Genomic DNA, 21760 nt, shown 5'->3' on the forward strand with positions numbered 1-21760 from the left:
CTTTCTTATTTCCCTGTTGTTTCTGGAATTTACCCTCTGTCTACTTTTTATCACTTACAAGATGGTGTGTAGGGAGATAATCCTAAGTCCTTTTCTTTTTCCCATCTCAGCAGCTTGTCCCAAAATAATCTTCTGTAACCATTCCATCAGCAGTAATATTGTTAGCATATTCTTCCCCCAGCTCTTTACCTTTGCCTATTGAAGGCTCCTTTTGGCTCCTTTTTACGAAGCTTTGTCCCTAGTTTCTTTAGGATAAGGCCTAGGAGAATGATCAAGAGTGGTTTTGGGGCACCTGGGTGGCTCAGTAGGTTAAGCATCCATCTTTTGATCTCAGCTCGGGTCTTGATCCTCAGGGTCATGAGTTCAAGCCCTGCATAGGGCTCCACACTGGGCCCCACACCACAGAGATCACTACACGACACTATCACTTAAAAAAAAAAAAAAGTGGTTTTATTTATTGTTCTGGTAAGTTTTCTTAAAAGTAACCCACATATTTAAGTGCTATTACACAGTTGATAAAATGCATAATTTCTACAAATCATATTTATTTAAACATTGATTTCTAATTGAATGAGATCCTCCTAAAATATTCTGTAGAATCACATACTAAGATGTCAGCTTTTCTTAAGTGCTTCAGACACTTCACTTATGCACCTACATTATCACATTGATTTAAAAAATTAAAACTGTGGACTTAATGTGTTTCTTCATTATTTTTAAACTTACTGCTTCCCAGAGTGTCAGTAATCTTATCAGACCTTGTCTCTGTTCAGACCAGATAAAGGTTCTGGTTATTAATCAGTTGATTCTTGGGTAGTACCTAAGACTTGCCGCCTTTTCAGATGATCAAAATCTGAGCCAATGTAAGAACAGCCCCCTGGCAGATTCTTTTTCTAATTTCATTTTTAAAAACGTGAAGTGGGGGCACCTGGGTGGCTCAGTCGGTTAAGTGTCTGCCTTCGGCTCAGGTCGTGATCCCAGGGTTCTGGGATCGAGTCCCACGTCGGGTTTCCTGCTCACCGGGAAGTCTGCTTCTCTCTCTCTCTTTTTCTCTCTCTCCCTCTCCCTCCCTCTACCCTTCCACCCCTGCTTGTTTTCTCTCTCAAATAAATAAAAAAATCTTAAAAAAAAAAAATAAATAAAAATGTGAAGTGGATTCCCACCATGATTATAAATCTGTTAAGGTGTTAGGGAGCATACAAAGATAAAGCACGATCCCTGCCCTTGCAGAAGTTATTACTAGAAAAACCTCAACAAGAGTTGAAGTTAGATGTGCCCAATGGTTATTATTATGTTAGTAATAGAATTAATTACTATTATTCAAGTGGATTTCTTAGTCACAGAACACAGAAAATGATTTGAGGATTGTTTTCTCAACTCTTCTAAACTTAGTAACTTTGTGTATTCTAGATTCATTAAAAAAAAAAAAGTCCAGTCCATTATATGCAACCTCTGCTGTTAGGGTATTAGGGCCTAATTCTCTTATAGTACTCCTAGTTGAGAGGGGTTTGTTTATCTAGTAATTAATTCCATCTAATGTGATAAGATGGGGAACTTAAATTCAAATACTGGGGATTGCATCAGGTTTGATCACCAGAACTGTTTCGTTTCCCTTTAAAATACCACTACTGAGGGGCACTGGCCGGCTCAGTCAGAAGAGCATGTGACTCTCGATCTTGGGGTCGTGAGTTTGAGCCTCACGTGGGGTGTAGAGATTACTTAAAAAAATAAACTTTAAAAAAAAACCACATAAAATGTGCCTTTAAAAAAAAAATAAAATACTGCTACTAGGTTAAGGTTAATATTATGCCTTTAGTGTATATTGAGAATTGATATAAGAAAAAGATTTTTAAAAATCTTTTTTATCAAATAATAATAGCTGCCTTTCATTGAGTACTTACTGTGTTGCAAGCATAATTCGTTACAAACACCAAATTCTTGATTCCTGCTTGTATCAGTGATGCTAATGATAATCCAGACCTTTTATTGATGATAAAGGCTAAGAATAAAAAAAGTCAAATAACTTGCTCGATATCCCACAGTTTGTTGGATTAGAATCTAGCTTGGTCTCAATTCAGTGCCTTTTCTCCTAATTCTGTCCTGCCTCTGTGACACTGTACTTGGACTTTTATTATAATGCTCTAAGCAATAAATGCCATGTGAAGTGCTGAGAGAAAGGTTTTCTCCTAAAAGCCTGATGTTTTATTTTATTAGACAATAAGTAATTTATAAATCATACTGTAGCTTTTCTTTTTGTTTCTGAGTTTCCATTTACTCAGACTTAATGTAAATATCTTTAGCTGATTCTAGTATTATTATTTCTGTCTAAGGCTTTTGATGTTTTCATTTATTTAAAAATCAGTATGTTTTTTTTAAAAACTAACAACTCTTTTTGAAAGTAGACAGATGTAAACAATAAACTACTGGTGTTATATTAATAAAATAAAATTAGATAAACTCTTAGTGTCAGTTAATTTATTTTCCAAAATTTGGTTTTTGCATCCTGTGATTGGCCAGTCAACATGATTGATTTACTCATTAAAAAACCCCAACTTGGCTCAGCCCTCTGACTATTGGTATTTTAAAACATTTTTACTCACTCAGTAATGAATCCAAAAACTCATTAGTTTATCCTTTTTACATAGTGAGTCTTTCTTTGACTTCACGGTGAAAGTGATTATATTTTTTCATTGGGGAGTAAATAAAGACTAGCTTTGGCAAATATTTTTGGTGAAGAATGATGTTCTTACTTTTCTGGTTGCCTCTTGCCAGGTAATATTATTTATTTAAGTATATTCTACAATATATTTAAAAACTAGAAAGTTAAAAATGTGTTGCTTCGGTTCTTTATTTCTTTTCATTCTTAAAGACTCTAAAACCTATATGAAAATCTTTTATTTCTAATTATTAATCACTTGATTAAAATGTAGTGCAGTCCTGCTTTACCAGCTATATTTCCCCAGTTGTTTAGTTCTCCCTTGTACATATTTTAAAGATGTAGGAGTGTGTGGGATCTGCATCTATAATGATACTTTAAAAATTTTAAACTTTGAAATTTCTAAAGCCCTCAGCTGAAAATTTAGATTATGGTTCATTTATTAATTGTAAATACTTCCTGTAGAAATACTTAAAAAGTTTTAAAAAACAAATTTAGGTAATCATTAGTACATATGCTTCCTCAATAGTGAGATTATTTACAATTTATAAGTACTTTATTACTAAACCTATAAGATTTTTATTTTATTTTTTTTAAAGATTTTTATTTATTTATTTGACAGAGAGAGACACAGCCAGAGAGGGAACACAAGCAGGGGGAGTGGGAGAAGGAGAAGCAGGCTTCCCGCTGAGCAGGGAGCCCGATGTGGGGCTTGATCCCAGGACCCTGAGATCCTGACCTGAGCCGGAGGCAGACGCTTAATGACTGAGCTACCCAGGGGCCCCTAAACCTATAGGGTTTTTAAACTTTTGTGGAAATTACCAACGAATAGTTGGAAATAATTACCAAAATAAAGTTGGAGATACTTTTAATTTCAGATTTGAGGGCAAATCTCCATTTGACAAAATCATTTTTAGTTAAATCAGATTCAGTTTGGAGGCCAACGAAATGAAACAGAGTAAATAAAACAAATTAATTTTTAGTAGTTTTAGACTAGGTTATATTAAACACTTTCAAAAAATAACTTTGGAAAATTGTTTAGGTGCTAAAGGATAATAGGGAAGAATTATCTGAAGTAACTGAAGAAAATTAGATTGACTTAAAAAAATTTTTTTAAAATAATAAATCATGACATCCAGAGGTTAAGCAAGGAAAAGATACCTGTGTTCAGTATCAGACTCTGCCTTCCATCTGCCTGTTCATACACTCATTTCACAGGGAATATAAAACTGTCTACCATGGTCACTAATAGGAACTGTTGAAACGCCACTTCAAGGTTCATTTAGCTGTTCTCAGCTCACTATTGGGAACTGAATACTGGAGCATCTAGTTTGAAAATAAAAAGACTCTAATGAGTTGGGGGTCTTTATGTGCCTAGTATTCTTGGCAGTGATTAACAGTAGGGGGTGTACAGAAGGTCAAAAGCTCTTCTTTTTAGAGGTCAGCTGAACATCCCCATCTGATAAGATTAAACTAATGTGGCTTTTGGTGTTAATATCTAAAGCAGCGGGTTGCTGTAGTGTGTTTGGGATGGTAGTTGTGGCTCTGAGAGATTATGAAAAAAGAACTGACATGTGAACTCTTTAATGAGAAAGTTGGATTCAGATATATAGAATTTACCTTTCTTTCTTAGAATTTTGAAACTGATTTTTGTTTCTAAAATACTTTGTATAAGTTTGTTAGCTATTGTATACAAGATTTTAAAGAGTTTGTTTCCTCAAATAATTATGTATGTCATTAAGTATTTATTTTTCTCTTTGTGTTGTTTTAAGTGCAAGAGATGATTTGAGGTAAATTGTTCTGAAACTGAGGCTAATCTATGATTTTCAAATTTAGGTACATAAATAGGGTTAATATATTTTTGTTCACTCCATAGTTTTCTGATTATTTTACTGGATATTTCAATGGACAGTATTGGCTTTGGTGGATATTTCTTGTACTTGGTAAGTTTATTTCTAATGCATTTCAGTTTTTAATTTGCATTTAGTTTAACTTTGATATTTCCCCAAATTGTAAGACGTAAATACATTGTGTTGAAACTTATGTGGAAATAATTTTTCTACTGTAAAATTCTCATATCCAAATACTTATTATCATCTCAGCTATTTGGATAATTAATTATACATTGCACTCGAGATTTCTGATTGAAAATCCAGAGCCTGTCAGTTTAAAAAAATCAGTGGTTGGATGATAATTGAATATCGCAAAACTTGAAAATCCTAAATGATTAAAAAAAATTGTCTTTAGCATTTATTTTGGAAAATATACATGCATAATTTCTTTTAACGATCCTAGGATATGTTGAGAGTAGGATAGTTGGATGTTCTATGCATTTTCTTATTTTTGGAACATTGAAACACTCTTTATACTTTTGAAATGTACCCTGCATTAATCATTAATCAGCCAGGCATAAGAAGGCTTCATGCTCAACGATCACAGTACTTCTGTTGAGTTTTCTTTTTACAAGGCATGTCTTTTTATTAATATTGATGAATTTTATGGATTTTCAATTTTTGTTCCCTGGTGATTTTCACTCTAGATATATGGTAAGTTAATCTCAAAATCACATAATGCCTTTAATCCACATTTCAGATTTATTTAGTGACATGAAGAATATCCTCTCTACTTAGGTTTAAAAGCCCACATTTCTGTAGTAACATAATTGTACCAGAAAATAATAGCATTTCAGTAGGTGGCAGTGTTTTCATTGAGTTTTTGTTCAGTCCTGGTATTGGATCTTTAGGATCTTTAGGGAAACAAATTCTTAGTGGTCAGTTAAGGTCACTAAAGATCTTGTATTCTTACTCTTAACAATTATAGTGAAATTATTCTAGTGTTGTGATTTTGTTAGGGAGCCAGACTCTTACAAGGGTTTAGGCAGTTATTTGTATTATTAATTGTTTTCTGACTGCCTGAATTCTGTGCTCGTTACTGAGTTTCTTACTTAAAAGTGAAAAAATATATGAAGTCTTTTAGGTATTTAAGCATATTAAATGAGTGTATTTGCTTCTAAATATATTATTAAGGATTGGATGTTAGGAAGACAACTATAGGGCCCAGTGAAATGCAGAGGACCACCCCCCATTTTCACATCAGAACCACAATCTAGCATTTAGGGAACTGTGAAAACTTAATCCATTATAAAAATGTTGCTCTCACATATACTCAGAAGAATGTTGAGTACATTGTAGAACACTGAGAAACAATAGCTGCTGAATGATTGGTTTCTAGATATGAACTGGTTTATTTTAGAAAATGCCTGAGCAGGACAAAATAGTCTTAGAAACAGTAGTTTTCATAGACAAAAGTAGGAATTTCACAAATAATTTTGGTTTACATTTTTCAGTAATACTTCTACATTTGGATCACAATACCATTATCTTTGAACAGCATCTGGAAGGACATGAGGGTGGAATTCAGAGTGGGAGTCACAAATGGAAGGAGTAAGGATATGGGAAGCAGATGGGCTCAGATTTAGCTGAAATTTATACCACTTGCTTTAGTCATTATTTGTATATCTTCCTATCTTTTCTCTTTATTATTACCATGCTTTTTTTAGTGCTTTGGTTACTTTCTTGGAGTCGGGGTACAAATTTAGTTTGGGACTTTGCATTTTAAATCGACAGACTCCTCCTCTTGATGAGGAAAGTTACAGGCGTGTATATCTTCTGTTTATGTTTTGCCCCCGCCCATTACCTAGTTAAACATTTACTGAAGTTAATAAATGTTTCCCTTAGAATTCTCTGTTGAATAAGTATATCAAAGAATTTACTAATAATGCTAATGCTTTTTATATTTAGCTAATATTTTTCATCTGAAACTTTGAAGCATTTCACAGGCATTGTTTTATTAATTACTAAGGATTCCTGTTATGTAAATGGTTGTTATTTAAAAATCCTGTTAAAGAGAATACTGATAGATATAAGATCTATCCCAAATCATTTAATAAATCAGTAGAGTGGTTGCTTCCCAATTCTTTCCTGATTCTTCTTATCTAAATTTGTATTATAAATTAGTCTTTTGTTAATACTTGAAAATAAGAACTAAAAATTACTTACATAACATATATCTTCAAATACAGATTTCACAGATGACAGGCACTTGATATTATTAGAGAGGTTTATTGGTTTTATCCCACGATTGTTAGCAAATTACTTGAATATATTCTTTCTTGAATACTTTCTATCAGTAAATATGTCTTAGTTTGCTTAGTAGTTGTATTAATTGAAAAGTTTCATATAAAAATGGGATTTCTCTGAGTTGAATCAGCTTAAATGCATTAGGTAACTTTGTTATTTAAAGAAATCATGGAATAAATATATTTTTGTGTAATTCTGGATTTTCATGGCTGGATTTGCTTTAATTTAGATACATCTGGACTTAAATTGAAAGAATTTGGGGAGGCAGTAAACTTCTTTATATTTTTTCATGATGGTTATTATCGTTATAGTGTAAAATATTTTATGGAATGAGTAGAATTTTACAGATTAAATTCCTTAAGCCAAGAGGATCTTGTTTATAATTGTCTGTTTTAAATTGATGCCCTCTCCGTATAAGAACATAATGGATCTGTATTACTTTAACCATTTCAGGCCTGCTTCTTTTCTTCAGAGGATTTGTTAATTATCTAAAAGTCAGAAACATGTCTGAAAGTATGGCAGCTGCTCATAGAACAAGATATTTCTTCTTATTATAGAGGTAAGAAATATTAATATAGAACTCTGTTTCCTTCATGTATTCCTATTCACCAGATGACTTTATGTGTACTCATGTTGTTTACTTAGACTTAGCATATTTAATATATTGTTATACTGTTAACAGTCAACTAATTAAGATTCAGTACATTGTGAACTTTTTAAGATTTTTAAAAATTGAATTTCATAAATTTTAATTTTTTAAATATATAATGAATAAAAAAACTTTAAGTCAGACTTTTTAAACTTCTTTTTAAAAGATTAACCACAGGATGTAAGGAACCATTAGCACACAGTTTAAAGGCTTGAAAAATAAAATACGACAAAGCACTTACACAGAAGGGATGGGCATTTTGTATAAAACAATGTGAAATCCACAGACATGGTAAAACAAAACAAAACAAAACAAAAAACAAAAAACAAATTTGTGGTTGAAAAGAAATTTTCCATGCACTGATCTTAACAAACTAGATCAAAGAATAAAAGTTGTGTGAAGAAAATGGGAGCTCTCATAGTTTCCTTAATGTCTGTCAGTTTGTATCAACAATGAAGGCTTCAACTTGAATAAATGGGAATAAAGAAATGAGCAGAGGTTGTCTTACTAGTTATCCAGTGAGTTTCTGGAGGCTGCATGCAGCTAGCTAGCAATTTCTTCACATGAGGAGACCTCATATCTCTATTTTCTAGAATAGACTTTTTGTTATTTAAATACAGTTAACATACAATATTATATTAGTTTCATATGTACAACATAGTGATTTGACATTTGTATATTTTGTGAACTGCTCACCACAATAAGTCTAGTTACCATTTGTCACCATGCAAATTAATACAAATACAATATTATTGACTGTATTCCCTGTGCTGTAATTTATGCCCCCATGGCTTACTTGTTTTGTAACTAGAAATTTGTACCTCTCAATCCCCTTCACCCATTTTGCTCCCCTGTCCCGAAACTCCTTCCCCTTTGATAGCCACCACTCTGTTTTTAGTATCTATGAGTATAGGTGTTGTTTTATGTTGTTATTGGGTTTTTTTCGTTGCACTTGTAAGGGAAATCATGCAATATTTGCCTTTCTCTGACTTATTTCACTTAGCATAATACCCTCAAGGTCCATCCATGTTGTCACAAATGGCAGGATCTTTTTGCTCAGTAGTATTCCATCATGTATATATGGAACACACACATACACACCCTACATCTTTATCCATTCATCTATTGATGGGCACTTAAGTTGTTTTCCATATGTTGACTATTGCAGATAATGCTGCAGTTAACAGGGGTGCATGTATCTTTTTGAATTAGTGTTTTCATTTTCTTCAGATAGATAGCTACAAGTGGAATTGCTGGATCGTAGGGTAGTTATATTTTTAATTTTTTGAGGAACCTCCATACTGTTTTCCAGAGTGGTTGCCTCAATTTACTTTCCCAGCAACAGTTCACAAGGTTTCCCTTTTCTTCATGTCCTCACTAACACTTGTTTCTTATCTTTTTACTTACAGCCATTCTGACAGGTGTGAGGTGATAATCTGCTTGTGTTTTTCATATGCATTTCCCTCATGTTTAGGGTTGTTGAACATCTTTTCATGTGCTTGAAGGCCCTCTGTGTGTCTTTGGAAAACTGTCTATTCAGATCCTCCGTTCATTTTTTGATTGGATTGTTTGGTTTTTTAGTTATTGAGTTGTATGCGTTCTTTAACTATTTTGGATATTAACTCTTTACTGGATATATGACTTACAAATATCTCTTCCCTCTATACTGTTTTTAAAGCAAGTGCCATATACTTCATGTTTATAAATGATTTGAACTTTTAAAGTATTTGAACTGCATAGGCAAAGTGTCTGCTAAAACACTTAACTTCTAGATGTCTCTACAAGTACAAAATGTTTCAAAGTTACTGTATTCTTTTTATAAATAAATTGTATGGTTTGGGATTTGATTGCATAAGCTTTATAACTAGGAGTTTTACATAATCTAATATAATTTACTTATTTCTACTGAAGAGTACAGTGAATAGTTGTATTTCTGGAAAATATTAAAGTATCCTTTAAATGTTCTTTTAGCTTTAGAAGGTGTCACATTTTCTCTTTAACCACTAAAATACCTTTGCGAGCAGTAACAGCAAGTGTATCAGTATGTAAGATAAAATGCAAAGTAATTTTACTAATTTGAATGATATTCTGTGAGTATTCAGTGTAATTATCTTGTTTGCATTTTCAAGAGCCTAAAATTTAATGTGTAAATATTTTCTAGATGGTTTCCTATAGAAGCTTAAACTTCGGAATATATTCTGATAATATGCTATTTTATATTATCTTTACCAAAAGAACATTATATACTTGATGTAATACTGCTATAAAATGGGTTTTTATTGTATTACCATGTAGACAGTTGCAACTTAATATACTTTAAGACTCTTTCTTTGTCCCTAGACTGCATCGACCAGACATTCTTTTCTTATATCAATGTGAAATTTCCAGATCATCTGTAAACCTACAACTTTAATAGAAGACTACTAAAAGCAGAAGACAAATTAGTGAAGAAAAGATAGATCTTCAAAATTGAATAGCAGGATGGTTTATGCTTAAAAGCCATTTCTGTTCATTCTCTTAAATATTTATATTTCATTTGTTTTGCACATTTGCATACGTGCCCATGTAAAAGATTTGCGTATACTTGAAAGAAACCATAAAGTTGTAGCAGTGAAGTCCAGTCATATTTGGTTAATCAGTGTTTGTTATAATTTAAAGAGATGAGTGAGAAACAGTCTTCCAGCATGTAAATGCCATTGACTTCCGACCTGACATTTAGTATAATAAAAATGAAATTATTAACCATGTCAAATGCTTTAGTTTCTGGCTCCTAGATTCATCTAGTGTAACTCTACACATGAAACATCCTTTGTTATATATAGTTTTTAAAACCTGCAGTGCTGATTATAGAAGAACTTTGTCAGATTTTTGAACATGATATTTACATTATTATTTAGCAAACTCTGTAAATAACCATGCATAAATTACTTTCTGCATTGTTTTCTTAGAAACTGTGTCTGGATATCTTTTCAATTAATTTAAAATTAAGTGAACTTAATATATAGAGAAAATTTGGGTGTTAAAGATAGTTTGTTTTAGGACAGATTTTAAGAAGATATGGGTATTCCACATGTCCCTTATAAAAACATCTTTTCGTTGTTTTCTTTTTAAGGGACATGCCAAGTTTAGGGATTCTGTTGAGAAGCTTGGTTTTTAGCATTGCCATCTTAGAGAGTCTTGTAGGAAGAGATTGTATTAGACATTATATTTATTTCATTTAAGACACTTTTGAAAATTAATTTTCTGAATAAGATATTCTCATTTGCATTTCTCTTTTAAGAAGCCAATAAAAGTATCTTTCATTTATCATTGTAATAATTTTTTCTTTAGATGTTTAGGTTGTTAAATGAAACAAATAAAAACTTGTACTAATAGCTTCTTGCTTTATGATTGTAGGATTAACCTATAAAAATCATATCTTGAATTCAGATATGCCAAATAATCTGTTTTTAAGTTACAGAAATGTGTCTGTGGAATATGGGGGTGTGGTGTCTGTGTGTATGTGTGTTGCAAGAGTATGTGTGTATGTGACCATTATTACAACTGGAAGCAACTACATTTTGCAGATCATTTTATGTCTCATCTATTTTCTTTTCAGTTATATTTTTGTTTTTGAATGCCAAAATTAAAAATGAGAATTATATCATCTTTTAAACTTAAAAATCATTTAATACAGCTATAGAGTACATATAAAATTGGTTGCTTGTTTATTATTAGACACTGACTACTACTAAAAGATACATCTAAAATTACTATTCAGGGACATTTTTCCATTTCTGAAAAAATAACTTATGCTTTATAACTTCTTTTGTATTTCTCTGTATTTTCTGATTTATTTCATTGTCTTTGATAAATAAAACATGCAGTTTTGTTTTGCTAATTGAGCCTCCTATTTTTTGTTTTCTCTCATTCATTTTCCTTCCCTACATAGAATTTTTATTGTTGATTGAAGTACCTGTGTTATATACCCCTTGAAGTCAAACTAGCATGGGGTAAAGAAAACAAAATATTTAATTTAGTTGGCTGATTTGGAAGTTGAAATTAAATTAGCATGTATTTATGAGAAATGGAATCTCATGCTAGATCTCTTCCTTATCTCATATTAAGTTTCTATCGACCTGTACTTTGTTTTTTGTGATAATTTTTAAATTAAATTAAGCTATCATACATGGTAATTGTAGATTACTAGATGAGCTGTCACATCACTTTATTAAAATGTAGCATTTTATTTTTTGTGGTATTTATCCTTGGTTTCTGAATATGGATGTGTCACTTTTGATCCAACATCAAAACCTTCATTTTTTGTTTTGGTTCTCCCCCCCCCCACTTTCAAATCTATAAGATTCAAGTGTGCATGTTACCTGATCCCCTATAATTGGTACAATTCAGTGGTAGCCTTAAATCTCATCATCCAGTCAGGGGCATAGAATATTATTTTTAAAACCTTAACATTCTCTTCCAGATCTATCAAATTCTGCATACTTCCCTTCATTTCCTGTGAGCTTAGATAGAACAGTTGCTGTTGTGTTTTGGGGATGCTTAACTGCCTTTGCACTCTGTCTTAAAGTTTGAAAATCAGAATCTTTGTTAGGGTGTCTAAATTTTTGAATGAATGTGAACAGGGGCTTGGAAATTAATGCAAATATTTATTAAATTATTTCTATTATATTTGAATAAGCTAGTTAGGGCTAGGATATTATGTATTTATGAAATCAACTGAATTTAAGGTAAAAATACATTTTTCTGTGTAGTGTGTTCAGGATTGAAATTAGAAATTTAAAATTAAAAGCCAAATCTTACACTCAGCTAAAATAAAAATCTCTCTTTAAGAGAAAAAATACTAATTTCTATCTAGTCTTTTATTTTGAGTCTGTGAGGTATATCTCCCATGCCTTTGAGGTAGTTTAGAAATTTTAACCTGTTAAGACAATAATAACTAATACTTCCAGCAAAACCGTCCACAACAGGAAAAGTGAAATCCAAAAAGTGCAACTAGAGAAAAAAATCAGGGTTTCTTAATTTAACATTTTTCTTTTCAACTGGTCTGTAGTCCCCCAAAGCACAAAAGTAACGAGAGTGCATCTGATACTGTATTTAACTGGAGTGACATATGACCTGAGTTTGCTCAGAAACAGTCCTATTTCTGTTTTCTCAGCTTAAATAGTGCCTCCTCTCTCAAAAGTGTCCTAATTTGGAGAATAAATTACATGATCACCCTATATATAACTGTACCTTATACTGAGAAGTGACTGCCTAAATCCACTGCCCTTTCAGAGAAGGAACTGGAGTATTAGGTCAGGAGCTAATTTTTGTCACAGTCTTTCCTAGCCAACCCATTTGTCTGACCTATAGAATATGCACAGTATCTTTTTTTTTTTTTTTAAATAGAAGTTGTATTGGAATGATTCCAGCTTATGGTAAATAGTAAACAATGAGCTTTTATATTTTAAAACTGCTGTTAAATGTTAATTTTAATTGTTTATTCTTCAAATAGTCATATGAAATGTTAGTGTATTATTTTTAAAAATCTCATTCTTGATAAAGTTAAACTGTTAGATGATAATGTGCCAATTATTATAGGAATGTCCTTGCCCATATATAAAACTTGCTGACATATGTTTTGCTTATTAATAAAGTTCTATAGATATGGAAATGTGAACCTGTGCATCCTTTTGAAAATCAGTGTAAGATTCACAACATATCGCCATCTTAGCCTCACAAAATGTTTATATGGTATACCTTACTTGAGATAAGAACAACTGGCATGGAATTAGGTTGGAGTGTGGAACAGTATTAAACTTGTCACAGAAGATGATTGCAGTTTAATTTTAATACATGCCAAAAAATCAGCTTTATGGAATTTATGTTCATTGCTACTTTGCAGAATATCAGTGGTAACCATAGGTCAGACCACCCTGTGGGCTTGTATTTTCATTTGGGACATAAGACCCTAGAATGCAAAAAACTTCCTTCAAATTATTTAGAAGAAAATCAAAAAGCTCATTCCATACTTGATAAAAGTTTTTAAAAGTGTTTATTTTGAACTCAACATGCTTGGTGGTTTTACCTTTTCTTTCTTGGTGTTTTCAGCTTAGCTTTCATTTTTTTTTTTTTTTTTGTTTTGAGAGATTGAGCTTTTAAAACCTACTTGGTTTTCATGAAAACCATTAAAAAAATCCAGTAGCTATATAGAGTTTACTTTTTAAAAAAAGATTTATTTATTTAATTGAGAGAGAGTGGAGGGAGGAGCAGAGGGAGAGAGAATCTCAAGCAGACTCCATTCTGAGCATGGAGCCCAATGCCAGGCTCAGTCTCATGACCCTGATGACCAGAGCTGAAACCAAGAGTTGGATGCTCAACCGACTGAGCCACCCAGGCTCCCCTAGAGTATTACTTTTTTAGCAATTCGAGATTATGGAAAGCCAAAATCATACACTTTTGGTTTCCAGAAATTTAGAGGTAGCTTCTGTATCTCTCACACTTGCAAGAAGAGTCACCTTATTACTTTCCCACTCCTTTTGTGTTTGTTTTACTTAGGTCAACATTTTACCTTCAGTGACACAAGAAGGGATATAGGTGGTTATCCTTACAGCATAATATCTTCTTTTAGCTTTACCAGAAGCATAGCAAGATCACGTAAAACAAAAGTTTAACCAAAGTTAAGAAGAAATTTGGAGGAGCCTCTGCGCTCAGATTATGAAAAGTAGCAGATAACATTGTTGGAAAGCATGAACTCTTTGGAGATTTAAGAACAGTACTTGTACCTAAATCCCTAGTGTGGAAATATATTTATCATTCCTTTAGTTTCTCAGCCATCTGAATTCCTGCATGGTGATTTGGTTTGGCTATGCAGTCAATGGGATTTGGGCTTTAAAATTTTAATTTTCATCTTATTCAGAGATAAGACCTAAAGACTTTCTTTTTCATCAAGTTGGCTCTGTGCCCAACATGAGGCTTGAACTCATGACCCTGAGATCAAGAGTCAAGTGCTCTACCAACTGAGCCAGCCAGGCACCCCAAGATTTAAAAACTTAATTGCTAGTAAGCATTGGTGGTAGAATGAGTGTGAAGTATCACTTCCTAAATCCAGCTTTTAAAATGACCAGCAGACTGTGGAAAACAGGATCAGTTCATTGAGAGTTAGGAACTTCTAAAAGATAAGTGAGTCTTAACATTTCCTTAATCCAATGGGATCTCCAGGGAGGAATTATTATTTTTTACTTATTTTTATTATTTTTATTTGTTTTAGAGAGGGAGAGGGAGGAGAGGGGCAGAGGGAGAGATAGAATTGCAATCAGGCTCCAAGCCCAGCATGGAGCCCTTGGGGCTTGATCCCACAATCCTGAGATCATGACCTGAGCCAAAATCAAGAGTCGGACGCTTGGGGCGCCTGGGTGGCTCAGTCGGTTAAGCGACTGCCTTCGGCTCAGGTCATGATCCTGGAGTCTCGGGATCGAGTCCCGCATCGGGCTCCCTGCTCGGCAGGGAGTCTGCTTCTCCCTCTGACCCTCCTCCCTCTCATTCTCTCTGTCTCAAATAAATAAATAAAATCTTTAAAAAAAAAAAAAAAAGAGTCGGACACTTAACTGAGCCACCCAGGCGACCTCCAGGGATGAACTCTTGATTGAGTGATTCTTAGGACCTCTCTTTAGAGCTGGGATTGTTATTCAAAATGGTGCATTATAATCAACTGGGAGTTTGGGGGAAATTAACATTCTAGCCTCCATTACCAGAGGATCCAATGCAATACACCTGGGTGTGATAGCACATTTCCTTACCGTAGTTTGAAGTTCTGGGATTTTGGTCTAGTAGGAATCTGCTGATTTCCTTTTTCATCCTTGTGTGCTCTCTATAGCTAGGTCCTTGTACACAGGTGATGGATAGTTACAATGTTAGGCTCAATGTATCAGACTTCTTGCAGGAGTCTGATACATTTAACATACAATTAACAGATTCTTAAAGAGTTAATGAGCATTTCTTGAGTTCTTTATGACCTCTCTGAAGGAGACCCTTTCTGGTGTTCAGGCCTTTATACACACAACCTGGCTCTGCAGGGCAGTGTGGGAGTGTTGTGACAGAATAGAAGTGTTTGTTGTTTTCTCCATAATCCTGTAAAGTGAGCAGAATTGGATTAATTTTCACACAGTTGATTTTTCCTACCTCAAGAAATGTACCTCTTTCCACTAGTACCTCCCTTTCTCTATCCTTGAGGAGCCTCTGGATTATTAAGAGAAGCAGCTTTATGTAATAAAAGACTGGTTTTGGAGCCAGATTAATTAACCCTGAACTCAAATAACCAACTTTCATGCAAGCACAGGCAATTTGCTTAACCAAAGCCTCAGTTTCCTCACCCATTTGTTGGGAAGCACAGTATATACCTGAAGATGAGGTGAGAATTATGCAAAAGAAAGAGGCATTATGACATCTTTGCTCAGTGTGTTCCCTGACCAGACTGCCTCTGTCAGTAGATGCTTTAAGGGTTTGAAATAAGCCCTTGCCTGATGTAGGCCTTGCACCCGCCAAAAAGGGTGATTTATAATAGCATCGTGCTGGCCTAGGGTTGGTTCCTTATATCTTGTATCTTCTCTGCAGCAAGTGGAATCAAAGCAAAAGTTTCTTTTTGTCTATCTATCTATCTATCTATCTATCTATCTATCTATCTATCATCTATCATCTATTTTTTATGTTAGTCACCATACAGTACATCATTAATTTTTGATGACAACTGATTTTAAGGGACACAGTCATGCAAAGGGGAAGGGAGTTGCCTGTTCGACAAGCAGTAAAGCACTCCAGCTGGTGCGGAGTGTGGTAGCTCACACAGATCTTTCCAGGCCAAAGTGTGGAGGCCCCAAAACCAGTCCCTCAGATCTTCACTGTTGAATTGGGATGATGTTGCTTTTTACAGGTATCCCCTGCCTTTTGAAGGTTCACAGGACACCACTTCATGTTCATGAAAAACCTACATTGGTTCTTGTTTTCGCTAACTGAAAGAAATTCAGATTTTTGCTTTACTGAAAAAAGGTGAAAAGCAAACCTAGCACTCAGCATCTGTTTTGCAGCGCGCTAGGACAGGGGCAGTGTGCACCCCACTCTGCTTCCCCTGACCTGCCCTTAAGCATCTCGGCATCAAGCCAGCAGAGCTCTGAGCTGCGTCTGGGAGCATCTGTGTCGTACCCGGATTTGTTTTGTGCATTCTTTAGCAAGATGTGTCCTAAGGTGTTAGAGAAGCCGAAGAGAGATTTTCGGGGTCTAGGAGTGCCCAGAAATAAATGATAATAAATTTAATGATAATTGCTTTCATATAGATCAGTGGTAATTGCTTCCCGTTACACACTTGAGCTTACGAAGGTTTCCTGCAATGCTCTGCTTTTGGAGAGCGCGACAAACCTGTAACTGGCGCTGCATCGGGGAGCCGAGGCTCTGAAATCCTGGTTGAGAAGCGATCAGAAAATAGTTTGTGGGCAGGTTGTTTCTGATTCTAGGAATTCGAGGACTCACCAGCTTTCTCTTATCATGGATTCTTAATCTTGGATTAATTTTCAAAAATGTCTATTACCTTGCAAGGGAAATACTTAGATGGGAATTAGGTCTCCTAGACTCTACCCTGATCATAATTGGGTCAATCAAAAATTTTTGAGTGCTGAAGGGATGGTGCTGTTGCCTTCACAGGACATCCATCTACCCTATTCATTTTTCCACCTTCAAAAAGAGCTTAAATATCATCTCTTTCGGGAAGGTCCATTCTCTCTCATCCTCTCACTCCGACCCGGTCCTCTTGGTTTCCATAGCCCTGTGTATTCTTTCCGTCAAGACACACAGGACACTGCATTATCATTACTGACTTGGGTGTTACTGTCCTCAGTTGTAGGTGTTAAATCTTACCCAACTTGGCACACCTCCCCCACACTCAGTACAGCTCAGTAAATTGGAAGGATGGGTGGGATGGCTGCTAGTGCCAGGCTGAGTGCGCCCCAGGATACCTAAAATACTTTCAGCCCTTTAACCCAAATGGAGGGACATTTATACACAGGAAAATGTGCTAATGTGAGGTAGGGACAGAAATCTCGGTCTGAACCGTTGATCTCTGGGAGAACCAGGGCACCCTGCACTACAGAGGTGACGTTGGAACTAGAACTTCTAGAGAAAAGAGGAGTGTGCAGCTATGTTTATTTTTTTATTTTTATTTATTTCAAGATTTTATTTGTTTATTTGACAGAGAGAGACACAGCCAGAGAAGGAACACAAGCAGGGGGAGTGGGAGAGGAAGAAGCAAGCTTCCCGCGGAGCAGGGAGCCCGATGCGGGGCTCGATCCCAGGACCCTGGGATCATGACCTGAGCCGAAGGCAGATCCTTAATGACTGAGTCACCCAGGCACCCCATCCATGTTTAAATGTATCACCAACATTTCGTATTTTGCCATCTCTTGCACGAGGCTCTGCCTTTCTCGATCCTTCTCAGAAGAAAGTAACCGTTTTTCCAATTCTCATGGCACTTCATCTGAGCCTCTTTATTGTCCAGTCACGTTCCACTGTGTGGCACACTTGCAGCATTCATGCCTCATCACTTCTGCTCGAGGCCAGGATCCACGCCTGGTGTAATTCCACAGCCTTCAGTGCACCTGGCGCTTGAAGAAGCAAGCCTGAAGTTTTCCGCATGTCATTGTGAACCACTCACTTTGCCACTGCACGTACGACTGACCTCAGAACTTAACAATGTGCAGGCACACTCTTCTCTAAACACACGGTGCAAGAAGTATACAGAATAAATTGAGATAGCTCTTTTTCACATATCTTCCAATTTTTTCTCCCTTTCCAGAAGTAACCACTGTTACCTATTTATTATATACCCTTACAGGCTTTTTCCACATAATGTTTTACTAGGATGGCCCTGTCTTCCGTGATGTCAGCGGAACTTCTGATTTCATCTAAAGGTGAGCTGGTCCCAGGTACAATGTCTGAGATAATGTGCCTTTTTCTCTGTATTCTGGGAGGCAGCTCTGGAGATGACTGCTTCTTCCTGAAATGCTCTTACTTTGTTTTTCCTGAGAAACCAAGGTTTACTTTCTTGGTTCTTTAGTCTCTAGGTGAGGGGCCTGTGGGAGCTGGGATATTCCAGGTTCTGATATTTGCAGCATTTAGATGTCCTGCTTTCTGATCTCCCGATAGGTCTATTTTTGGCAAGAAGTTCTCTGGAACCAGGTTATTAGGAGGAAGGGGGTCAGAGTTGACAAGAATATCCAGGCTGGGTAGGTTTAGGGAAGACCAAATGATTCTGGGTTTAAAATTAATTTCCCTTGTTTCAGGACCAAAATTTTGTTCCAGGATATGGCAGTCACTGTTCTCTGGCTAAACCAACAGACATTTACAACCCCTCCTTCTCTCTTCCCCAATTCTTCCTTTCTTGAACTGAAGTGTGACATCTGGAGCTGAAGCAACTATCTTGTGCCATTGAGGCAACAGTTGGTAGACTAACTATGAGAGCAGGAAGGAAGGAGGAGCTTGATTTTGCTGACATCATGGAGCACTGCATAAGCCTTTGACCTGCCTACCTTCTAACTTTCTGCTCAATGAGAAAAATAATTGCTTATTGTTCGTCAGGGTTTTGTTACTGATATTTAAGAACAATTCAAACTGGTACAAGTATAACCATCCATTTCCCTAGAAGAGCTGCTCAGGTCATCAGAAGCCACCAACATGAAAAAGGAGTCACAAGCCTCACCTGCCCACAGGAGGCACTGACCATCCATGCTCCTTGCACTTGGCTTGCTGATTGTCAGTCAGCTCAATGCAGTGGCAGTGTGTAAGCAGTGGGGTTTACGTCTGCTTTACTCATGCCTGCATTCTCTTTTTTTCTCCAATTGGGAGTCCCATAGAATGACTAACTTCCCAACAAATGCTTCCAGAAATGGCCTCAGTGAAAATGTCAGCAGCCACAATTTAACTACCATCCCCAAGATCATTCGATGCTATCCACACTGCCCATCAACAAAACTTTGCCAGGGGAAGCAGGTGCCATTTGCAAATTACTGCTTGGTAAAACAACAAATGAGAATGACCCAGGTGCAAAAGGCCACTCCCTTTTGCAAGGATCCAGCTCCCAAATGTATGATACTGGTTTGTATTTTCAGAAATGAAACTAAGTCTGATTCTTTGGAACCAAGGAGGTTTCTAGGTAGAGAGCCTGCTGCTTAATAGGCCCCCAAAACACTCACCGTCTCTCACCTGCCCTGAGTTCTGCCCTCTGGTCTAGTACAGGATAAATGACTCTGAGGTTCATTGGCTGTTCACACCAGGAAAGTTTGCACAGACACTTCCTAATAATGTGTTTGCAATGATTACGTACAGCTTTGAGCATTGCTTTGCCCTTCCCCTTACTGTTAGTTGGAAATGTGTTTTTCTCACTCCAAACTATTCCCCAGAAAAAAATTCTTTTCTCAGAGAAGAGTTAAAGAATATGTAATGGAGTCCTATAGAAATAAGACATAAGGTTCGATTCTGAAATTGATTGATCAACTCTGTAGCAGAACGCAGAAGAGATGTAGAGAACAAAGTCCGGGGCTGTTTACACTTACTTGTTAACAGTGATTACCTCTGCCCCTCTCCTCTTTGTTCCTACCTCCCTTACTTCCTGCCCTTTTTCCCTTTTTCCCTTTTTCCCCTCCTCCCCATTTTACCATTTCTTTGCTAACATAAACCTAGTTTGTCATTGTCTGAAGTCAAGAGTAAAAGCCAAATATAAAAAATTCTGAAAGAGAAATTACTTGTAATGTGAGCTCCATTCTGTGTATTAACTTCAGCCATTTGTTTACATTTGGCAAATCTCTGGGTCCTCAAATTCTAGGAAAATGTTTCTAATAATGCTAATATTTTACAATTTGTGAACTAGAGGTTTTTTTTTTTTTTAAAGATTTAATGTACTGTTGGAAGATGGGGGGACGTTCCTCCACCACTTTTGATGTTTCTTCCATGTAGACGAAATGTAATTAGTGTAACTCCTGACCTCTCTCTTTATTAGCTCTTCCTCTGGGGAGTAATTTATTTGATAGGTAAATTTGAAATGTAAATACCTAGGTATGTTCTGCTCAGCTTCTCTTCTTCCTCTGGGGAGCTAGCAGCTCACAGGAGTTCCAGCTGTGCTCTGTTCTTCAGGGCAAGCTCTGCTCTGCCCCTGCCCAGGGAAGGAAGTCTAACACGACCTGGGTAAGGTACATTTGCCTAATTCTAGAGTTCATTTAATTAAACTACGCCCTCCAGTCTAGTTTTATCAGCAATAAAGTTAATATTTTAATTCTCCATGTTCCACTCTTTTGTTTTATAGCTTACATATATATAACCCAGGTGGGAAAGAGAAGTGCTTTATTGGGATTGTCAGAAACTCACAATATACATCACATTAGACTAGCTGTTGACTAGATGTCTGATTAGCCGTCTTTAATATACAAGACTTAAGTGCAAGACTATCTGAATTCTTATATTTGAAGTCATTTATTTGCTGCATATTTTATTTTATTTTTCAGATTTTTATTTAAATTCTAGTTAACATATGGTGTAATATTGGTTTCTGGAGTAGAACTTAGTGATTCATCACTTATATAACACCCAGTGCTCATCATAACAAGTGCCCTGCTTATGAAGTCTTTTAGAGGAGGATTTTTGGACAGATCCAGCAGACAAAATCAGTAAGGACATATTGAACTCAACACCGTTGATCAATTGGACATAATTGACATCTATAGACTACTTCATCCAACAACAACACAATACACATTATTCTCAAGCTCACATGGACCATTCACCAAGATAGACCACGTTCTGGGCCACAAGGTACACCTTAACAATTTGAAAGAATAGAAATCACACCATGTCTGCTCTCAGATCACAATGGAACTAAATAGATACCAGTAACAGAAAGATAACTGGAAAGTCCTAAAATTTGTGAAGCTTTAAACAACATACTTCTAAACACGTGGGTCAAATAAGAAATCCCAAGAGAAGGTTTAAAATATTTAGGACTAAATGAGAATGAAAACACAACTTTTCAAAATTTGTATTGAAAGCAGTGCTTAGAGGGAAATTTATGACAATACACATATTAGAAAAGAAGAAAGAGCTAAAATCAATATTTTAAGTTTCCACCTTATAAAACTAAAAAGAGTGAATTAAACCCAAAGTAAATAGAAGAAGAAATAAGAATTAGAGAAGAAATTAATGATATTGGGAAAAGGATATCAATCGAGAGAAACAATGAAACCAAAAGCTAGTTCTTTGAAAAGATAAATAAAATTGATAAGCCTATAGCCAGGCTAAGAAAAA

The 21760-nt window shown here is 35.5% G+C and overlaps 1 protein-coding gene and 1 non-coding gene across 2 annotated transcripts in view; one reads left to right on the forward strand and one right to left on the reverse strand.

Annotated features, from left to right (window-relative positions):
- The window catches only part of NDFIP2 (Nedd4 family interacting protein 2), a 66659-nt gene extending 55335 nt beyond the window's left edge, over positions 1-11324 (forward strand). Inside the window, 3 exon segments of the mRNA XM_006735673.3 lie at positions 4533-4599; positions 7249-7354; positions 9785-11324. Coding sequence (XP_006735736.2) covers positions 4533-4599; positions 7249-7352 — 171 coding nt within the window. The 3' untranslated portion in view covers positions 7353-7354; positions 9785-11324.
- Positions 11325-14384: 3060 nt separating this feature from the next.
- Positions 14385-14457, reverse strand: TRNAK-CUU (transfer RNA lysine (anticodon CUU)). The gene has a single exon. It is a non-coding gene; the product is annotated as a tRNA-Lys (tRNA).
- Positions 14458-21760: the final 7303 nt, after the last annotated feature.

This window comes from Leptonychotes weddellii, chromosome 3 (genome assembly GCF_054177405.1).
Source record: "Leptonychotes weddellii isolate Sample4059 chromosome 3, ASM5417740v2, whole genome shotgun sequence".
Taxonomy (NCBI): Eukaryota; Metazoa; Chordata; class Mammalia; order Carnivora; family Phocidae; genus Leptonychotes; species Leptonychotes weddellii.